General features: G+C 49.6%; 7 protein-coding genes across 7 annotated transcripts; 4 read left to right on the top strand and 3 right to left on the bottom strand.

The window, feature by feature from the left end:
* Positions 1 to 1,691: 1,691 nt before the first annotated feature.
* K444DRAFT_27252 (uncharacterized protein) lies at positions 1,692 to 2,568 on the bottom strand. The gene has a single exon (XM_024871484.1). The coding sequence runs from the start codon at positions 2,321 to 2,323 to the stop codon at positions 1,874 to 1,876; it is 450 nt and encodes a 149-aa protein (XP_024734817.1). The 5' UTR covers positions 2,324 to 2,568; the 3' UTR covers positions 1,692 to 1,873.
* Positions 2,569 to 5,506: 2,938 nt separating this feature from the next.
* Positions 5,507 to 7,310, top strand: K444DRAFT_592742 (phosphoesterase). Its single transcript, XM_024878264.1, has 3 exons — positions 5,507 to 6,038; positions 6,085 to 6,191; positions 6,236 to 7,310. The coding sequence occupies exons 1-3, from the start codon at positions 5,830 to 5,832 to the stop codon at positions 7,255 to 7,257; spliced, it is 1,338 nt and encodes a 445-aa protein (XP_024734816.1). The 5' UTR covers positions 5,507 to 5,829; the 3' UTR covers positions 7,258 to 7,310.
* Positions 7,311 to 7,854: 544 nt separating this feature from the next.
* On the top strand, positions 7,855 to 9,901 carry K444DRAFT_631635 (putative Glutamyl-tRNA amidotransferase subunit A; the record flags this gene model as incomplete). The annotated part of the gene is made up of 3 exons (XM_024883394.1): positions 7,855 to 8,152; positions 8,199 to 9,677; positions 9,732 to 9,901. 3 exons carry the CDS (start codon positions 7,855 to 7,857, stop codon positions 9,899 to 9,901), a joined length of 1,947 nt encoding a protein of 648 aa, XP_024734815.1.
* A 451-nt stretch (positions 9,902 to 10,352) lies between these two features.
* On the bottom strand, positions 10,353 to 11,606 carry K444DRAFT_644353 (WD40 repeat-like protein; the record flags this gene model as incomplete). Its single annotated transcript, XM_024884955.1, has 5 exons — positions 10,353 to 10,498; positions 10,543 to 11,195; positions 11,243 to 11,338; positions 11,387 to 11,426; positions 11,474 to 11,606. The coding sequence occupies 5 exons, from the start codon at positions 11,604 to 11,606 to the stop codon at positions 10,353 to 10,355; spliced, it is 1,068 nt and encodes a 355-aa protein (XP_024734814.1).
* Positions 11,607 to 12,188: 582 nt separating this feature from the next.
* Positions 12,189 to 14,674, top strand: K444DRAFT_533336 (PFU-domain-containing protein; the record flags this gene model as incomplete). Its single annotated transcript, XM_024875144.1, has 4 exons — positions 12,189 to 12,236; positions 12,315 to 13,386; positions 13,433 to 13,494; positions 13,541 to 14,674. The coding sequence occupies 4 exons, from the start codon at positions 12,189 to 12,191 to the stop codon at positions 14,672 to 14,674; spliced, it is 2,316 nt and encodes a 771-aa protein (XP_024734813.1).
* Positions 14,675 to 15,091: 417 nt separating this feature from the next.
* Positions 15,092 to 16,476, bottom strand: K444DRAFT_592731 (uncharacterized protein; the record flags this gene model as incomplete). Its single annotated transcript, XM_024878263.1, has 3 exons — positions 16,020 to 16,476; positions 15,345 to 15,676; positions 15,092 to 15,292 (listed from the first exon to the last, which is right to left on the bottom strand). The coding sequence occupies exons 1-3, from the start codon at positions 16,177 to 16,179 to the stop codon at positions 15,092 to 15,094; spliced, it is 693 nt and encodes a 230-aa protein (XP_024734812.1). The 5' UTR covers positions 16,180 to 16,476.
* Positions 16,477 to 17,606: 1,130 nt separating this feature from the next.
* Positions 17,607 to 18,281, top strand: K444DRAFT_533298 (uncharacterized protein; the record flags this gene model as incomplete). The annotated part of the gene is made up of 1 exon (XM_024875140.1): positions 17,607 to 18,281. The coding sequence occupies one exon, from the start codon at positions 17,607 to 17,609 to the stop codon at positions 18,279 to 18,281; it is 675 nt and encodes a 224-aa protein (XP_024734811.1).
* Positions 18,282 to 18,448: the final 167 nt, after the last annotated feature.

Below are 18,448 nucleotides of genomic sequence, written 5' to 3'. Positions count from 1 at the left end.
TACCTCTTTTCTTTTTTCTTTAAGTATTATTTAAGTCTTTCTTTCTATTATAAAGTAAATATAATTCTTTATTATATTACTAAAAAAGTCTTTAAAAAAAGAGAAAAGATATAATATATATAATATTAGTAATATTAATAACTTATATTTATTTAATAAAAATAAATAATATAATATAGCTTAAATATAAAGGCTTTAAAACTCGAGGTATTATAAAAAAGTAATAAGTTATATTTTCTTTATATAAAAAGCTAAAATATAATACTAATTAAATATTAGAATAATAATTTATTAAATTTATTAAATCTTTTTTCTTTCTTAAATATCTTATAGCCTTTTTCTATTATTACTAATAAATAATACTATCTCGAGCTTTTTAATATTTCTAATAAAATAATATAAGTTATAAAAAATATTTATAAAATACTAGAGATTTAAAATATAAAGTTTTATTCTAAAAAGAAGCTAGCTAACTTAAATAATCCGAAGATTATAGTAAATTTAGAAATAGTATATAGTTAAACTTAAGGCTATTTAGTATTTATATCTTATATTAATTATATAAAAAAGAACTTTAAAGGCTTATAGTAAAAATATATATAAGTTTAGAGCAAATTTAACTAAATCTATTATAATTATAAATATAATAATAGTAATAGAATATATATCTTATATTACTTTAATAAAATACTAAAAGATCTAGCTTTTCTTAAGTTAGCCTTTATAAAACCTTAATCTTTAAAACTATAAATATTCTTAAAATAAGGTAATAAAGTAAAGAGACTAATAAAGAAAAAAAGAGAGAAAAAGAAAGAAAATAAGAATAAGAATAAAGAAAATAATAGAGATAGAGATATTTCGAGTATTATAGGAAATAATAGTAAGAATAATAATAATAATAAGAAAGATATATCTTATAATTTATAGAATCTATTATATAAACTATATAAATTAAAGGAAAATTAATAATAGTTAAGAAAAAGAAATAGAGGTAAAGGCAGAAGTAGAGGGAATACTAGAGATATTATAGTAAAGACAAATATAAATATTAGTATATTTAGTAACTGCAAATAGCTTTATTTTAGCTACCTCTATATAAGTTATATATATAAGTATAATAGTAGTTGCGCCTGCAGAATGCGGTATTTTGGTTACAGGCGATTTTTGGTGGGGTGCGCACGTGCCACAAATCAGACATCGAAGGTCGAAAACCAGATTCGAAAATCGCTTGGTCTTCTGATCCTTACGGCTTTCCGTACCGCACAGAAAATTTGAACGACACGCCAATCTGTACACCAAGATTCACAGTTGCACACCACAACATCCGTACAAGGCATCTTCCTCCAGTGTTGATTCTACTATGGAGTCGATGTCTGCTGGTAGGAGGTGTGGGCGTTGCTCTCTGGTACGCGTTTCAATGCGCGATTGGCTATGCGCAAATTCGTCTGCACTGGTTCTTTCCCTCGAGATGCATTCCTGCCTAATGGTATTCAGGTATGAAATGCGCTGAGACATGGTGGGCGTATGCTTTTCTCGAAGGTCTTGGTCCGATTGGAGGGTATTGTGTGGGATATTGGATTCGGCTAAGTTGGAGATTCACAAGCTCACTCTCTGCTTCATCTTTGAGCAGTGAACGCACATTTTCGGGCCCAGGCAAGTGTTTGGATTTTTGGTTACTACATATCTTGCCCTCATTGCGGTTACGAGCTCCATTGAGCGTAAGCATACTCCATTGAACGTAAACCATACTCCATTAGTGTAAACCATGCTCCATTGAGCTCTGTTACTCGACATTTCTTACAAAAGACGCTGACCATCAAAGACATGTACCCCTGGTCGCTGCTCAAGACCCACGCCCGTGGTCTAGAGTATCCTACAACTTGACTCCTCCAGGAGACTCATCTTCTGATGAGTCGTCTCCAGCATAGTCTGAAGCTGGCTTTGGTATGCCATGGTGATTGTTTCGAGAGCTGTGTTGGAGGTGACTTTCAGGAGTGACTGGTGCGTTGTTTGAGGCACCTGCCGCGGCATCCCCATCTCCCCCCGATGGCTCTGTATCCTCTTGCTGGTTCGGATTGTTCTCGTCTGGCGAGTTGTCCCCATCATTGGAGGTGACCTGAGGAGACTGGGCGTCGTGTGATGCAGACGGCGCTGCGTCCGTCTGCTCTTGTGTCTCCACCTGAGTCACCGGTCTGCTGAGGTCTGGAGTTGTTGGCATGCTAAGGTCTCCAGCTTTTGTATCGGCGGCTGAGTATCCCGATGCCATCTTCTCCGCCATGAATCTGGTTCCGCTGGTCTCTTTTCTCTTTCGCCCGAGGACCATGCCGCCAGAGGGAGTCAGCAACAGTTCCCATTCGACCGGGTAAATAGTCTCCTAGTTGCGGTACATGACCAACTCTTCGAATTCTGGGAAATCGCCCTCAACTACATTCTTGTCAGCAAGCATGCTCAAGGACGGACTCTTGAAACTGACAAAGTCTAGCCCAGGTGAGCATCTCTGCCTGGTATTGAGCCCTGGGGCACAAGCCTCCCCACTCGATCATTGCTTGTTCGAGGTAATTCCGGTAACAAATCTTGTAGTTCTCGTACTCTGGTGAATCCGGGCCGTGGTTGGCGTGGATTCTTTGAAGCATTACTGGTATTTGGGAACGGTAACAGAACAAGACCCGGTGAGTCATGGTCGTGGTCTGGGAGGGGATGCGTAGGTGGAAGGTGTTGTTGTTGTTCTTTTTTGTTGGAGGGAAAAGCGACGATCTTCAGAATCGCTAGTGAAATCGGGAAAATAGTTATTCCCGAAGGCAAATTCACTACAAATGTTCTTATCAGGAAACCAACATCGAAGTTTGCGGCTTCAGCGTGCCAACATCTTTTCCATGCGCACGCTTCAATGTCCAAAAGCTGGGGGGACATTCATAGCGACATGGGAAACCATGATAAATCCATTATCGTATGCTGAACCGCAACCTTTCGCATGCAAAGGAACTCGAGAGAAGGCTGTTTTGAATCAGGCGCTCATTGCTTCGGCCAGGGATGTACAATTCATATTTCTTTCCGCATGAAAAACCGCGACAGAGAAAGGTGAATATCATCTAGTGGCTCGTTGTATTAGCCAAACATGTATATCCCATATCCAATTAGCTTGAACCTTTTGGCACCTCCAATTAAATTACGAATCTGACTTTTCACACATTCAGGGGGTCTTTGTGCCACGTGACCCATTGTTTTGATTTGCTCACGTGACAACCACCCCCTTTCCATCAGAATCATCTATGCATGCTGGAACGATCCAGAAGCTCCAAGTCTTAATGGGAATGTTGCTGTTAGATGCCACATGCGGAGGATGCCCTTCTCTTGCCTCTTTCGGGCATTGCGTTGCTTGAAGTCGAGTTGAACGGGGCATCTTGCAATTCGCATCATTGCAGAAGTTAATTCTTCGGTGGAATCGGCTCTGCAAAGTCCGATTCGGGTCAGTTAGGGCTTGGACACTTAGGGGGAGGCTGCGGGGCTTGGAATCGCACTTTAGCGAGTGTCGCCGGCTCTCAATTTTGAATTCGAGAACTTGGACTCGGCTTCCTTCCATCAACAACATCGACTCCGACATCTATCAACCAACAACACCCACAGCCTCACCAGATCAACCATGGCCTACCAAAGCCAGCTTGAGCTGATCCACCAGCTCTTCCATCAGATTCCCACCAGAAAACCCCAGTGGACATGGGAAGCAATCCTCCATGTCCACCTACCAGCACAACGAGCAAACTCCCAGAGAGACCCCCGCTTCTCTGCAGCAACCAACCCAGACTTCTTCCAGTATAGATCTGAGCTCCAGATCTGGAGAAACCTCTGTAAGTTATTATTATTACTTCCAGTCATTCGGAAAAGCATCCTGATTATTATAGGGCACCAGCCTGGTGTCGGAGGACCTCCCTTCCCAGGCATTGCACCGCCAATGCATCTTCCACCACTACCACTACCGCCACAGTCTTCCCAGCCAAACGTTCACCATAGAGTCACCTCCAACAGCTCTCAGACAATCCCCATAGCTTACCAAAGCCAGCTTGGGTTGATCCACCAGCTCTTCCATCAGATTCCCACCAGAAAACCCCAGTGGACATGGGAATCACTCATCTATGTCCACCTACCAGCACAACGAGCAAACTCCCAGAGAGACCCCCACTTCTCTGCAGCAACCAATCCAGACTTCATCCAGTATAGAGCTGAGCTCCAGATCTGGAGAAACCTTTGTAAGTTGTCATTATTACTGCCTGTTAGTCAGAAAAGCATCCTGATATATTGTAGGGAACGAGCCTGGCATAGGAGGACCTCCCTTCCCTGGGATCGCACCGCCAATGCATCTCCCACCAGTCATACACTATTACCATACTACTGTCATTTATCCTCCTCCTCCTCCACCACCAGTGTACCCAATAGCTCCTCAACCAGAACCCACAATCCATCTCCCTCCACCACCGCCACCACCACCACAGCCTCCCCAGCCGATCGCTGCAGCACCAGCGACTACAAGCCTTCCACCAGAAAATACGGCTCTTCCACCAGCATACCCCCCTCCTCTCACGGATGCTGGGTCTGTCCCTGTTGCAGGTGCACCTGGTGAGGTACTTCAGGGAGAGAAGGAAGGCGCAGGAGGCGTCGAGGGCCAGGAAGTTGTTGACCAGGAGGAGGAGGGTGGTGAGGATAACCGTGTGAAGTTGTGAAGTGCCTCATGAGGCCTTTTTGCATCATGATGCTTATTTTGTACGCCTGAAGAGGTGATTGTTTCCCTAATGAGGCGTCTATGTCCCTAATGAGGTTGACTTTAACAAATGAAGCTTTTGCGTTGCTTCTGGTTGCTCCTGGTTGCTGCACATGAGTATGAAAATGTAAACTTTTGCAGCCAAACATGAGTCCACAAGATTGAAAATGTCTCTCGTGAAACAGGATCATCTAATACCCTCTATTCTGCGCGATCATTAACCATTGTAGAAATGGTTGAGAATCCATTGTTGCCGAAGCCGACCCGCAATCACCTACCTACCAAAGGCAGCTCAAGCCGAGCGATGATTAGCCAACCACCAAGAAACAAGCTTCCCGGGTCTCAGCCAAGCCGGCGAAGGAAAACGCCTCACTTTATTTCCACGGCATCGACTTTCTGCACTTCTCCCACTTACCTCTCTTATGCAAACCGAGAATGGCAATCGTTCCACCGAAATATGAGGGATTGATAATTGACAGGGGACCCGTAGCACACACGTGTACCAGCTCCTCCTCCCAATGGACTGCGGAAGTTCGCTTGCAGAAGCTTGCCGCAGATCCCCGCCCGAAACCCCACCTTCACTTCCAGAAGTTTTCCGTTCGGTCCAATCGTTTTCCAGGCATTGCTGATCAACAGGTACCGCAGAAGATGTGCCTGGCTGTCTGCACGATAAAGCAGCAGTTTGCTGTGGGATGAAGCCGACTTCCCAGCCTCGTGCTGTGGCCAGTAAGAGTCAGATGGTCACACCATGTGCAACAGCGGAGAACCGGATGGGACTCCAAGGGCAGCTGTCCATGGGAGACCCTGAGAGTCAGGGATCACAACTGCAAGCACCGGGGCATATCTGCTGCCTTTTAGAGGTCGCTCGAGCCGTTTATGCGGCCTTGGAGTGCCGCTCTGAAATGAGCCCAACCTCGATGAAGATCATGTCCTCTCGCAGGATACACGTGCGTCGGATCTATCCAAGCTGGCAGGCCGCAGTTCCTGTCAAGTCGACAGTGGGAGGATAAATAGCTGCAAGAGAGACCTTGAGACAGGTCTCAGGCAGCCGTTGTATCACTTCCGGAACTGCACAAATGGTGGGGTTTAAACTTATTACAGTTGCGGCCATCTCCGGCCTCGCTTTGGCTGTTCCCAATATTGCAAACAAGGGGGACTGGAAGAGCAAGATCAAGAATGTTGTCATTCTCGTTGAGGAGAACAGATCCTTTGATACCTTCGCGGGTGGTCTGAGCTATAGCAAAGACATTGATGGATTGCTTCATCACAACTACTGCAATTCCATGTCAGAACACCCGAAAACCCTTCAAGGCAAGGCTGACATACTCCAGGAACGCTTCCGACCCCACGCAAAAGGACGATGTTTGTGCGGGACCTCGAGCTAACGACGTTGCTCCCGATGATCCAAACCACAGCATCAGTGGTGTTAACATGCAACGTAAGGAAACCCCTTTGTTTCCTTCAGAAACCAACAATTTCCAGTTTTCAGCACTTGGCACCCGGATGAATCAGTTGTCGACGCGGGCCACCAAAGGGAGAACATGCGTGGATTTGTGACGGAGCAGTCCTACACGTTCAAAACTCTCAACAAGACCCGGGCTGCTGAGGCAATTAATTACTACACCCCAGACCAAGTCCGTGTCTTTAACGAAATGGCCGAGAACTTTGTCCTTTTCGACAGATGGTTTGCTGCCGTCCCTGGCCCAACCAACCCTAACCGTGCCTACCTCACCTCTGGTACCTCACACGGACACGGAAAGAATGACAACGCTTTCAACGTCTATGGACTGCCCCAGCGATCAGTCTTCCAGCAACTCTCGGAAGCCGGAATCAGCTGGATGAACTATCAGAACTCCACCACCGGGCCAGGACTGGGCTTTAACCCAGATGCTGCTTTCTATACCTGGACCAATACCTCCGGGGCTTACAAGACCAACATCGTTCCCCTCACGCAATTCTACGCTGATGCGAAGGCGGGAAGATTACCAAAATTCACATACATCAACCCCGAATGCTGTTCTTACCAGTCATTCCACCCGCCATCCCCGATCACTCTTGGGGAGAACTTCATCAAGGGTATCTACGAGGCGGTCCGCAACTCCCCACAATGGGAGGAGACACTCTTCATCTTGACCTTCGACGAGCACGGAGGTTTCGGCGACCACGTCCCACCCCCAGTAAACGTCCCCGCTGGTGATGGTATCCTGTACACCGAGACCGCGCCAGATGGAAAGAACATCACTTTCGACTTCAAGCGTCTTGGTGTTCGCGTCCCTACTCTTCTCATCTCACCTTGGGTTTCCAAGGGGGTTGTCGAGAACAAGGGACGAAACAACGGGGGAGAATACACACATACTTCCATCCTCAAGTTCTTGCAGAACCTGTGGGGCCTCGACAGCTTGTCGCCGAGAGTGGACTACTCGGCTACGTTTGAGCATCTCATCACAGGTGATTACAGGACCGACACACCTGCTACGCTGGTGAACCCATACCCATACAACTAATTCTTCCGCCGTAGAACGGGAATGAGGTTATAATTCATGAATGTAGAAAGGATTAGAAACAGTGTCCAATGGAAAGGTTTCTCTTGGCTTAGGAGTGCCATTCGCGTGACTCACCCCTCGCTACCCTCTTCTCAAACTGGAAGGTCCTAAGATCTCCTTTTCACCAAGTCAATTAGTAATCTCCCAACACCCCCACTGACTATCTGCCCACAGACATCCCGTTGTTGAAAACGCATGTATGTCACATCTGGCCTGGTAGCAGAGTACTTATTCCACGCCGAAGGGACCATTCATCCGTCGCATGCTTCAAGCAGTCTCGGTAGTTTACCGAGGCCTCCGGGTCCTAAAGTTGGCAGCAGATGGAACGCCTCAAGACGCCATCAAATATCATGGACCAATGCTGTTCTCGCACGCTGTTCCTTATCAGTTCCAACGAGCTGGAGACACAGGAACGAGCCTCTTGTCCGGGTATCTCCCATAAACGTCCGTCCCTGGGTTGGAGCAAAGGTGGGGTACTCCATTATATCTTCGATGTGTTTTCCGTGATGTTGGGCCATGTAGTTTGTTCCTCTCTGCTATTGTCAGTCGTTGGTCAAGATGGTAAAGGGATTACTGCATCTCTTGGCTTTGGCCGCTGCTGCCAGTGCCTCGGTGTCCTCCTCTGGCCAGACTCTTGTCGTGAATGGAATCAACTATTATGCTGCTCCTGAAGCTGTGACAGCCATCTCAGCGACGGCTGATATGTTGACTTCTGCGTCGAGGGGAACCGATATCGACTTGATCCCTCTCACTGTTATGGTTGACTCGTCAAGCCAATTCACAACCAACGTCTTCCCGACACTTGTAAGCAACTACACAGCTTCAGACGATGTCTTCAATGTCGGATTCTTGCAATGTTGGACCCCCCTTTAATTGTTCGGCACACATCTAATATTATCCAGCAATCTATCTCACCCATTCTGGATCAGCTCCAGCAACAGTCAAGTATCCCCTCGGAGCAGCACTCACCGAGTTCGGAACCAAATTCTTCATGCCAGCTCGAGCATACACTTCCTCGATCCAAAGCCAAGGGTACAATTTCACCGGTTGGAGGACTGCAGTCCCGGCGGGTCCATATTTCATGTCTGCCTCAACCGGTGAAGTCTTCCAAGCCTACAGACTCTACTCCGATGTGCAAGGCGCCTTCACCGAGGGCCTGAAACCCAACACCGATGGCTCATACTCCATCCTCAGCGCTGCCATCCCAGGAGCCCAGAGCTTGACAATTGGCGTCCCGTCAAAAATGTACTATACCAAGACAGCAGACAAGCCCCTCGCAGGTGTCAGAGTCGGAATCAAGGATATCTACGACATTGCAGGCATCAAAACCAGCTGTGGGAATCGGGCATACTACGATCTCTACCCACCCCGCACCGTGACCGCAACCGCAGTACAAAGACTCATCGATGCTGGCGCCATCATCATCGGCAAGATGAAGACCTCGCAGTTCGCCAACGGAGAAACCGCAACCGCGGATTGGGTCGACTACCACTCTCCCTTCAACATCCGCGGCGACGGGTACCAGGACCCATCCTCCTCCTCTTCTGGCCCCGGAGCCGGGATAGGCGCATACGACTGGCTTGACATCGGTCTGGGCTCCGACACTGGAAGTTCCATCCGCGGTCCCTCAGAAGTCAACGGCTGCTTTGGAAATAGACCATCTCATGGCCTCGTCCCCCTCGATCATGTGATGCCTCTTTCTCCAAACCTCGACACAGCTGGTTTCCTAACCCGGGATCCATACCTCTGGCATGAAGCCGCAAAAGCTCTATACTTGACCAACATCACTTCGAGTTTCAAATCCTTCCCCAGGAAGATTCTTACTTCCGGCTTCCCCACAACAAGGGATAATGAAGCAGATTCCATCCTCGTGGACTTTCTTTCGAAACTGCAGACATTCCTTGGAGCACCGACACCAACGCCAATAACTTTGAGCACACTGTGGTCAGCCAGCGCCCCCGCAGCAGCGGGCGGTGCATCCCTTTCCTCATACCTAGGAATCGTCTATCCAGTCCTCATCTCTCGACAACAATACTCTCTCTTCACCCTCCCCTTTCACGCCGACTACGCAGCCGCACACCAAGGTCGCCGACCATTCATCGACCCCGTTCCCCTCGTCCGCTGGGCATTCGGACAGAACAACGTCTCAGCAGACGCCTCCGTCCAAGCATTGCAGAACAAAACCGTGTTCATGGATTGGTTCGCTAGTAAAGTTGTGTTGCCGAGTGAGGAGACATGCAGTGATAGTGTGTTGATTTATGTCGGTAGTGATGGAAGCTCGAATTATAGGAACGTGTACTTTAGTGCACCTGGTCCGCCCACTGGATTCGGGCTGAGTCGAGTGAGTCCGTTGAGTGAGGTGCCGGATTTCGTCTTCCCGAGTAAGTGAAGTCAGTTGTCAAGATATGGGAGAGGGAAATGCTAACAGGAAACAGTTGGCCAGGCGGCGTATAATTCGACCATCACGCTGAAGGAAGAGTACCTGCCGGTAACGATTGATATCATTGCTGCGAAGGGGTGTGATGGGATGATTTTCGCGCTTGCGGAGGCGTTGACGACGGCGGGGATATTGAAGATCCCGAAGACGGGCAGTGTGATGTATTGAAGGGATTGATTTAAAAGAAGGGAAGCAGAGAAGGGATGAAAAACAGCAGGGGTGGGCTTAGGATGTTGACGATGAAGCTTGGGTTATTCTTGCCTAAGGGAAGCTGAAAATAAAGGCAAACAAGGTCAACATGGCACTAAAAGACACGCTTGAATAATTTTGTCTCGTTCTCCAAGGCATCCATAGAATGCAGCGTATGACATCAAGAAGCTCAACTTGAATTACGATTGGACGAATCAACTCGACTCGAATGTAAACTTCGCCAGTCAAATATTGTCTCTCGAAATGATCCCCGCATTTTCCGACGTGAATCTCGCTCTCTATTTTAGACGCTCTTCAGAGAATACCAAGCTGATCACCGACCCATTCTCAGTGGGGCAGATATTTGTAATCCTGGCAAAGAACACCTTAAACGCCTATGATGGTATCTCAATCCAGACAATTCCCAAGACTAGTCTTGTGCGCGCCACAAGCCAAAAGAGCCTTGACAATTTTTCCACATCTTGATCGTGCCATCCTCACTCCCTGTAGCGTAAAGCTTGCCGTCTGGGGAGAAACTGATGCTCCAGATGGGGCCGTGGTGGCCTTTATGTAGGTCTATGAAATGTTAGCTTAGTCGCGGATGTGCATGGATCACCTACCGGTTTCCTGCTCGGTATCATAATCGTACACCTTGGCCCAGGTATCTTTTATGCCACCAGTGACAAACTTCTTCTCAATTGGATGTAAAGCAACACTTGCAACTTCATACGGTAGAGGGATACTCTTGATCAACGTCCGAGCATCAGGTCCGCCATAGAAGTATACCATCTTGCCTGCAGCAATCGTCAGGATTGGAAGACCACCACCAATATCACCTGGCTCGCCCTTGATGTTTGTGAATTCACAGGAGCCAATGTCACCCTGGACGACCTGCTCCTGCACTACAGACTGGCTCTGAAGATCCCACCAACGGATGACTTTGTCGTCTGCTGCCGTAACAAGGATGTTCGGGTCTTGAGTCCAGACGATAGACTTGATCATTCCGCCATGGACTCCTGCGCCAACTTCGAAGCCCATATCAGCAGTTATCGTCTTGTGGTCTGATGCGCCATTCGCATTTCCGTTCATCAAGCTATTGCCGTTCACGGGTGCAGAGGTGTCGACTCGGTCGAGGTCGAAGATTCGAAGCTTCTTTTCCATACCACCTGTCGCAAGAAGGTTGCCAGAGTGAGGAGGAAATGCGACGGCACGGACAATGTGGTGATGCTGGAGGGTGTAGGTAACTTCGCCAGAATGGGTGTCCCATATTTTGCTGCAGATGGGTTAGCAAATGTTGGACCACCGAGGCAAATAATATACGCGGTGAAATCTGCAGAAGCTGTAGCAGCATACTGCGTATCCGGAGAGAGTCGAGCCTGGTAGACAGCGCCTTTATGTCCGAAAAAGGTTCCAATCCTAGAACATCAGCCTTTGCTTCAACCCCGCGCTCCCTCGAGAACATACCAATCTCCGGTGACGCCATCACGGAGCATAGGATTATTGTCTGCTTTTGTCAGTGCTGCCACGACCAGCAGAGCCGAAGAAGCATACCTTTGCAAGCAGAAATCATGTAGTATTCGCCTTCTGGGCCGATAGAAGAGAAGTTGATGTGCGTAACGGGTCTTGAGTGGCCATGGCACGTCAAAGGAACATAGGTCTTCGGGGTCTCCAGTCCTCCTGCCATGGTTGTAGATTCAAGGAGAGGAAGAGATCGAGACATAGGGGTCGAGTAATGAAAGGCTTGCTGTGCGCAAAGAAAGGATGTATGGGACTGATTCGTAACGAGAGATGGTGCGAGGGAAGAACTGCGGTCGAGAAAACGAGGGTGATGTAGCCAAGATAAGAAGATTCGTTGCACGGGTCGTAAAAAGTCGTTACTTCGTGTAGGTCGCAATGATGCCGATGCCGTAGATGGGACTCCTCCTCTCAACTTCTACGTCAACAGAGAGCGCACTTGAATGCTATTCCACAGTCCAAGGGCCCTTCGTGGCAGGAAAGGGGGGAGGTTGCAGCCATCTTGCCTGTCCATGACTGATTCGAATTTCCAAAACTGCGCTAGTGGGCTAGCGTCATAGCACCGCCGGATTATTGTTGCACCGGATAACGATAAGAGTCGCTCGTTCCTCCGCCTCGCTGCGGCTTTCTCAGCATCAACAACAGAAATCAAAAGACCACCATGGAATGACAACACCACAACCTTGACAACAGCTTGATATCGACCACGAAGCTGTATTACAGTCGTTAGCTTTGAACATAGCAGGCCAACATGGCCGAATTCAAGCTTTCGGCTTCTCTTACTGGTCACGAAGATGATGTGAGCAGCCTCCCCTCAACCACAACACTGGCCACTGCCACTGCCACTGAGGCTATATACTCATAAATTCTCCCCCAGGTCCGCTCTCTAGTCTTCCCCACCCCCAAAGCGATTATTTCAGCTTCCCGAGACGGCACTGTTCGATTATGGTCCCTTTTGGCAGACAACCCTCCCGTCTACGATGCCAAAATCTCCTCTCACGCCCCACGATTTGTTAATTCAGTCGCCTACCTCCCTCCAAACGAAGAATACACTGAAGGCCTGGTGGTATCTGGAGGAAAGGATCTGGTTATTGACATTCGGCCGCCTTCGAAAGCCCCAGAGGACAACGCTGATGCGATGCTCATTGGACATGGCGACAACGTCTGCGCGCTGGATGTCTCCCCAGATGGCAAATTCATTGTCAGTGGATCATGGGATAATGATGCGAGGGTATGGCCGATTGGAAAATGGGAATGCGAAGCTACACTCCACCATGAAGGCAATGTCTGGGCAGTCTTGGCTTTTGATCCGGAAACAATTGTTACCGGTTGCGCAGACAAGAAGATTCGAATATTTCACAGGTCGGGAAAGCTGTTGAAGTCGTGGCAAGGGAGCAAGCACCCCATTCGAGCTCTGTGTCGAGTTCCAAAAGGCCATCCTTCCAAAGCAGACTTTGCCTCGGCCGACAATGATGGATCCATCGCACTTTGGACACTGGGAGGCAAGCAAATCGCCACCCTTTTCGGCCACGAAGGTTTCATCTATTCATTGGCCGCTCTCCCTACCGGAGAAATTGTCAGCTCGGGCGAGGACAGAACACTCAGAATATGGAAAGGCACGGAATGCATACAAACCATCACCCACCCGGCTATTTCTGTTTGGGCAGTGGCTGTTTGTGCGGAAACCGGAGATATTGTCAGCGGGACGAGTGATAGATTTGTCCGCGTCTTCACAAGGAGCCCGGAGAGGTTGGCTGATGCCGAAACGATTCGAAAATTCGAGGATGCGGTGAAGGAGTCTTCGATTCCCCAACAGCAAATGGGGGGGGTCAATATGGAGCAATTACCTGGACCGGAGTTCTTAGCGACAAAGCTGGGTACCAAGGAAGGACAAGTTCAGATGATCCGAGAGTTGAATGGAAGTGTCACTGCGCATCAGTGGTCTGCTAGTATGTTGATCGTTCCAGATGTTCGAGATTTTGCTAACATTTCAAGGCCAACAGCAATGGATCAGTGTTGGAACTGTTGTTGATGCCGTGGGGAGCAGTGGGAAGAAGGTCAATTAAAACCCCTCGAAATCGCGTCGTTTCTAATATCTTCTAGGTTGACTATCTGGGGAAGGACTACGACTATGTCTTCGATGTCGATATCGAAGATGGCAAGCCTCCTTTAAAGTTACCGTACAACCTTTCACAAAATCCCTACGAAGCAGCAACAAAGTTCATTCAAGACAACGAACTTCCCATCACCTACCTGGACCAAGTCGCCAATTTCATCACAACAAATACAAAAGGAGCAACGATTGGCCAGGTAGAACCAGGCCCAGCTGGTTCGGATCCATGGGGAAGTGATAATCGATACCGACCAGGAGAAGCCAGCATACCTACCGTCGCCCCTCCGCCTAAGATCCTGCCGCAAAAAGAGTACCTCGCAATCCTCGTTGCTCGAATTCCGCCACTTCAAAAGAAGGTCCAGGAGTTGAATCAGGCATTGATTGCTGGTGGTCACAAGGATTTGTCGCTGAACCCAACAGAACTCAAGGTTCTCTCCAGTTTGGCCACCCACCTCGAGTCTTCTGGCGCAACGAAAACATCACAGAGCGTTCCCGGAGGTCTGGACCTTGCAATCAAGCTCACCACAGTCTGGCCCTATAAGGACCGCCTACCGGGTCTCGACCTTCTGCGGCTGTTGGCCGTAGCACCCATGACAGCAAGCTTCAAGCATCCCCGTGGTGGAAGCATAGTCGATGTCCTCGAGCAAGGAGCAACAGAGACTCAATCTCCAGCAGAAAACCACGTGATGATGGCCGTCCGCGCCTTCGCCAATCTCTTTGAATCAGCAGAAGGCCGAGCGCTGGCAATACAGGAGTTCGACAAGATCCAGAACGTCATTACTACAGCCCTCTCCAACACATCGAACCGAAATCTTCTTGTTGCGGCAAGCACGGTGTACATCAACTACGCCGTTTATTTCAAGACCCAGCCCGAGGAAACGTCTTTTGAGCACGTTCTTGCGGTTCTCGATACACTTTCCAAGGTCCTTTCAACACAGAACGATTCTGAGGCTGTGTATCGAGCGCTGGTTGCTACTGGGACGTTGCTCACGCTTGACGATGAGATCAAGAGCGCGGCGAAGGATGTTTATGGGATTGAGAAAGCGGTTAGTACTGCAGTGGGAAAGGCAAGTGATCCGCGGATCAGGAATGTGGCAGGAGAGATTAGAGGCTTATTGAAATGAAAGAGGTGATGGGCTGTTGATAGGGTGATGAGGCACGAATGATGCATTTTCATGGAGCATGCAGTTTTCTTCACTTCCTCCTTGTCAAAAGCAGCACAGCGTGCGAGCAGTGTCCCCATGGAATAAATATAGATTCCGACTCTAGATCCTGTGACCGTAGCAGGCATTGGTTTCGTGCTCCTCTCCTAGCCCCGCACCTCGACGCCTTCCTCCCCTCTTCATCAAAGCGCACCCAATGAGACGAGCGTCTTCATGATAATTAAAATAGAGTATATGCCACTACTCCAAGTGCTTTCATTCCTTGCCTGCTTTGCCCCAACACCAAAATATACAACCGGAGACGCCCGCACGGGACGGGAAATCTGATGATGATGAAACAGGATATCTACAACGTTCTGGCTCGACACTTCAGCTCATTCATAGCAGAACCATCCACGCGATTCCGAGCAGGGCCACCGGTAATAACGGTATTCTCGAGAGGGTTTGTGATGCGGATGAAGTGGAGCCGCCAATGGCGATCGAGTAGACGTTGTTGAATGAGATGTCAGTGCTGTTGAAGCAGTTTGTTTCGTTTACCTCGGCGACGTCTTTGGGATCCGCGAAGGTGATGTCTACGCACTTTTCCGCTCGTCAGCTTTGGATTTTTCAGCAGGGGAAAAGGAGAACTTACAGAATACAACGCAGCTCCATGTATAGCCGTCTCCACCACCTGAATCGTCGCGTTGTCGCCCACATTCGGCGTCGGTATTCCACTCGGCAGCGGCACCTGAGGAAGACAGAATGTTCCTGGATAGGGATTCTTTGATGGGCCGACGATCTGGAAGACGGGCACCATGGGGAAGGACATGTTGGGTGGTCCGTGGTCGGGCCCATCTGTGCCGAAGCCCATATTCATGTAGAAGAAGGCGGTGGCGTGGCCTTGGAACCAGCCTGGTTGGAGGGCGATTGCTCCGCCGGTCGTGGGCCAGAGTGTTCGGTTTGTGGTTGTGCGCATGCCGCCGCCTGGGGAAGAAACGGGTTAGTTGAGCTCTGGAGATGATGGCTGGAGCGGGAGAAGAGGTGCAGATGAGAGGTTTTCTGGAGCTATCGAAGGGAGGAAGAGAGTGAAGCTTGCAGTGCACTGCAAAGCAGAGCAACCCCACAGCCTCTCCTCGAGGTGGAGGCGTGAGGCAATGCCCAAGTTCAGCCGCCAGGAGGAAAAGAGAATCGTCGAGCTTGCATTGCAAAGCTGCAGAGCAGAACAATTCAACCTGCTCCTCTATCCCAGCTTTCGTCCCATCTCCATCCTCCTCTTCTCTCTTCATCCCCTCTCTCCCGGTTGAAGCCAAACGAGAAAAGTACTCACAAGGATACATCCACTGCATTCCATACGGAAAGGTATCATTCGTCACCAGATTGTCTCCCCTCCACCCGGGATACGTGAGCACCGTGTGCGCTCCCACGCTCTGCAGCCATCCTCCCAACCACACGGCGATAACAGCAACGGATAAGAGCGACGAGAACATGGTGATCTACACTGTCTGTTCGTTTCTTCCACTCGCTCGCTCGCTCACTTGCTCAACCCAACTCAGATACCAGATCGTGTGTTGAAGGGAGGTGCAAGTCGTCGGTCAACGGACGTCGTACAGAATCGAAGGTCGTTCGCTGAGTGGAAGTATTAGCAGGCGTGAAGAGGTCGCGGCCGATCTGGCTGCGGGCGCCCTTTTGTTCCACCGGCCAGCCAGCGCCGACAGAGCGAGGTGTGCGGTGGTGTGCGATGGTTGCGATGCGCATTTCCACCGGCATGCTGTGGGGGCAGCTGCAGCAGCGTTGAGTGGTCGCCGGCCAGCAGAGCGACCGATTCGGCTCGTGCAGCTGGGCGGCAAGAAGGCTGTGGAGCGAGAGCATGTATTTTGCCCAGCCACTCAGCGCGCGGGATTGGCATTCGTGCAGAGCGGCTAAGCGGGATCGGGAGTAGCGCCTCCCAGGGCCACAGATGATTTGCAGCTGAGCACGAGCGTGCCGCGAATCAGCGCGGGGGGAGGGGTAGCGCTTGGAGGGGAAGGCAGCGGAGCTGACCAACGGGACGGCGGGAGTTGGCGCTCGGGAGGGCGTGGCGAGACTCCCGTTCGAGGCGCGAGAGGTACGGAGTACGGAGTACCAAGTAACAAGTCACAAGTAGCCGCTGAAGAATCGAACGATCCATTGTCTGTCTGAAAACGGCCCTTTGCTTCTAGAAATTGGGAATCAAGCAAGATTCGGCAATTGGAAAGGAGGATCGGGGACCGTTCGGGAGAGAGGGTGAAGGATGGGATTTGCCCCCTAGTGCCGGTGAACGAGAATCGAGTTTGTGCAGTAAGCTGACAGACACTTCACTTCAGCCATCGGCCCTGCTTACGTAGTACTTCAGCTACTCGGGCTTTGAGCCCCCCTTCGGCCTCACCGTGCCACTTTCTTGGACTTCAAAGCCGTGAAATGCTGCTCTGGATGTGAACAACTAATGTGACTGACTGTGCTGACCTGAAGGAGCGCCTGTCTGATCTCCTTCCCGTGCGTCTCCTGCAATTCCGATATTCAATACAACGATGTTACTTCACATCGCGTCACCTCGTCACAATCACGGCGCATCGCCAGGTTTCAATGCCCACTATCAAAAAGGCGGCGCTCTCGGCTCTGTGTGAAGCGTGGCTTTATTGTTAGGGGTCTCACGAGGTCCTGCATGTTCTCCGGCAGAATCACACCGCTTCCGTTTTGAGCACACATCCCGATTTTCTTTACGATCCTGACTTTGGGATTCGCGAGCCCATTGATGTGAGGGGTGCGGCAGATTGATTGATTGTTTGATTCCTGAACCTACACGAGCAGTGCATACCGGACCTGGCGCCTGGATCTGAGATTGATGGTCTATTAGGAGGCTTGTTAGGCTAAATTTGGGCGTCGGTTTGTGGCAACAATGCCTCGCAAGAAGAAACCCTCGACGACTGCGAACACCGACGAGAAGAAGAAGACGGTCGTGCACACGAAGAGGAGAGAGATACTGGACGATGAGGGATGGACACATGTTGTTGACGCCCCGAACAGGAAGGGGAAGACCGAAGGGCTAAAGACAACAGCGCTGCTTCAAGGCGGAGACTTCGTTCTCAATGGTGTCAGCTACATCGCTCGCACACACGAAGAATTGAAGCAGGAGTTCGAACACTGGAAGAAACAGTGGGAGGCAAGCCCTGCGTGCTTGGAGATCAAGGCTTTACTCGGGGAGGGACAGGAGAGGAGGAAGATTGGCAACGTCGTCTTCCTCGGCATGGGCAGTCTGCAGAACTCGAGAAGGGAAGGAAGACGTGCTAGTGCTACGCAGCTTGCTGCTTTGCAGACAATTATCAGTGTACTTGGAAAGGGGTTGGAGGTTGTGTTGCAGGATCCGCAGTTCACGGGTTTGGACAACGAGTTTCTCGGTAGCTTGGGCTATAAAGTGGTGCAGGATCCGGAGGCTTTCAAGGGGGTGAAGGCGGGGACGCTGGTATATGCTATTCATTGCTACGTCGATGTCTACAAAGCGATCAGCGCGGGTCCCCGGCCTGCGGTGTTGATTGGCACAGACGTTGGGAACTTTGGAAGGTTCGAGTCGTGAGTATCTCCAGCCTATCACCCCAGAAAGTTTGCAGACTTAACGCAAAGGCAGATCGGAGAAATCAGAAGGGATCACAAAAACCTTAGAAGAGCTGGTTGGAGGCTGCGAGGTCATTGATTTCCCACAACTTCGACACGATTTCTCAGATACGAAGATATACTGGAGGA

Source organism: Hyaloscypha bicolor, assembly GCF_002865645.1.
Source record: "Hyaloscypha bicolor E unplaced genomic scaffold K444scaffold_113, whole genome shotgun sequence".
Lineage (NCBI taxonomy): Eukaryota > Fungi > Ascomycota > Leotiomycetes > Helotiales > Hyaloscyphaceae > Hyaloscypha > Hyaloscypha bicolor.
The sequence above is the reverse complement of the archived record's forward strand: the minus strand, read 5'-3'. Positions and strand labels throughout refer to the sequence as shown.

Excerpts from the sequence above, each read along its gene's own strand:
- K444DRAFT_27252 (XM_024871484.1), bottom strand. The coding sequence starts at position 2,323 with ATGGTCCTCGGGCGAAAGAGAAAAGAGACCAGCGGAACCAGATTCATG.
- K444DRAFT_592742 (XM_024878264.1), top strand. The coding sequence starts at position 5,830 with ATGGTGGGGTTTAAACTTATTACAGTTGCGGCCATCTCCGGCCTCGCT. Across the intron at positions 6,039-6,084 it reads CACAACTACTGCAATTCCAT|GAACGCTTCCGACCCCACGC; the intron begins GTCAGAACACCC and ends GACATACTCCAG. Across the intron at positions 6,192-6,235 it reads CAGTGGTGTTAACATGCAAC|TTTTCAGCACTTGGCACCCG; the intron begins GTAAGGAAACCC and ends AACAATTTCCAG.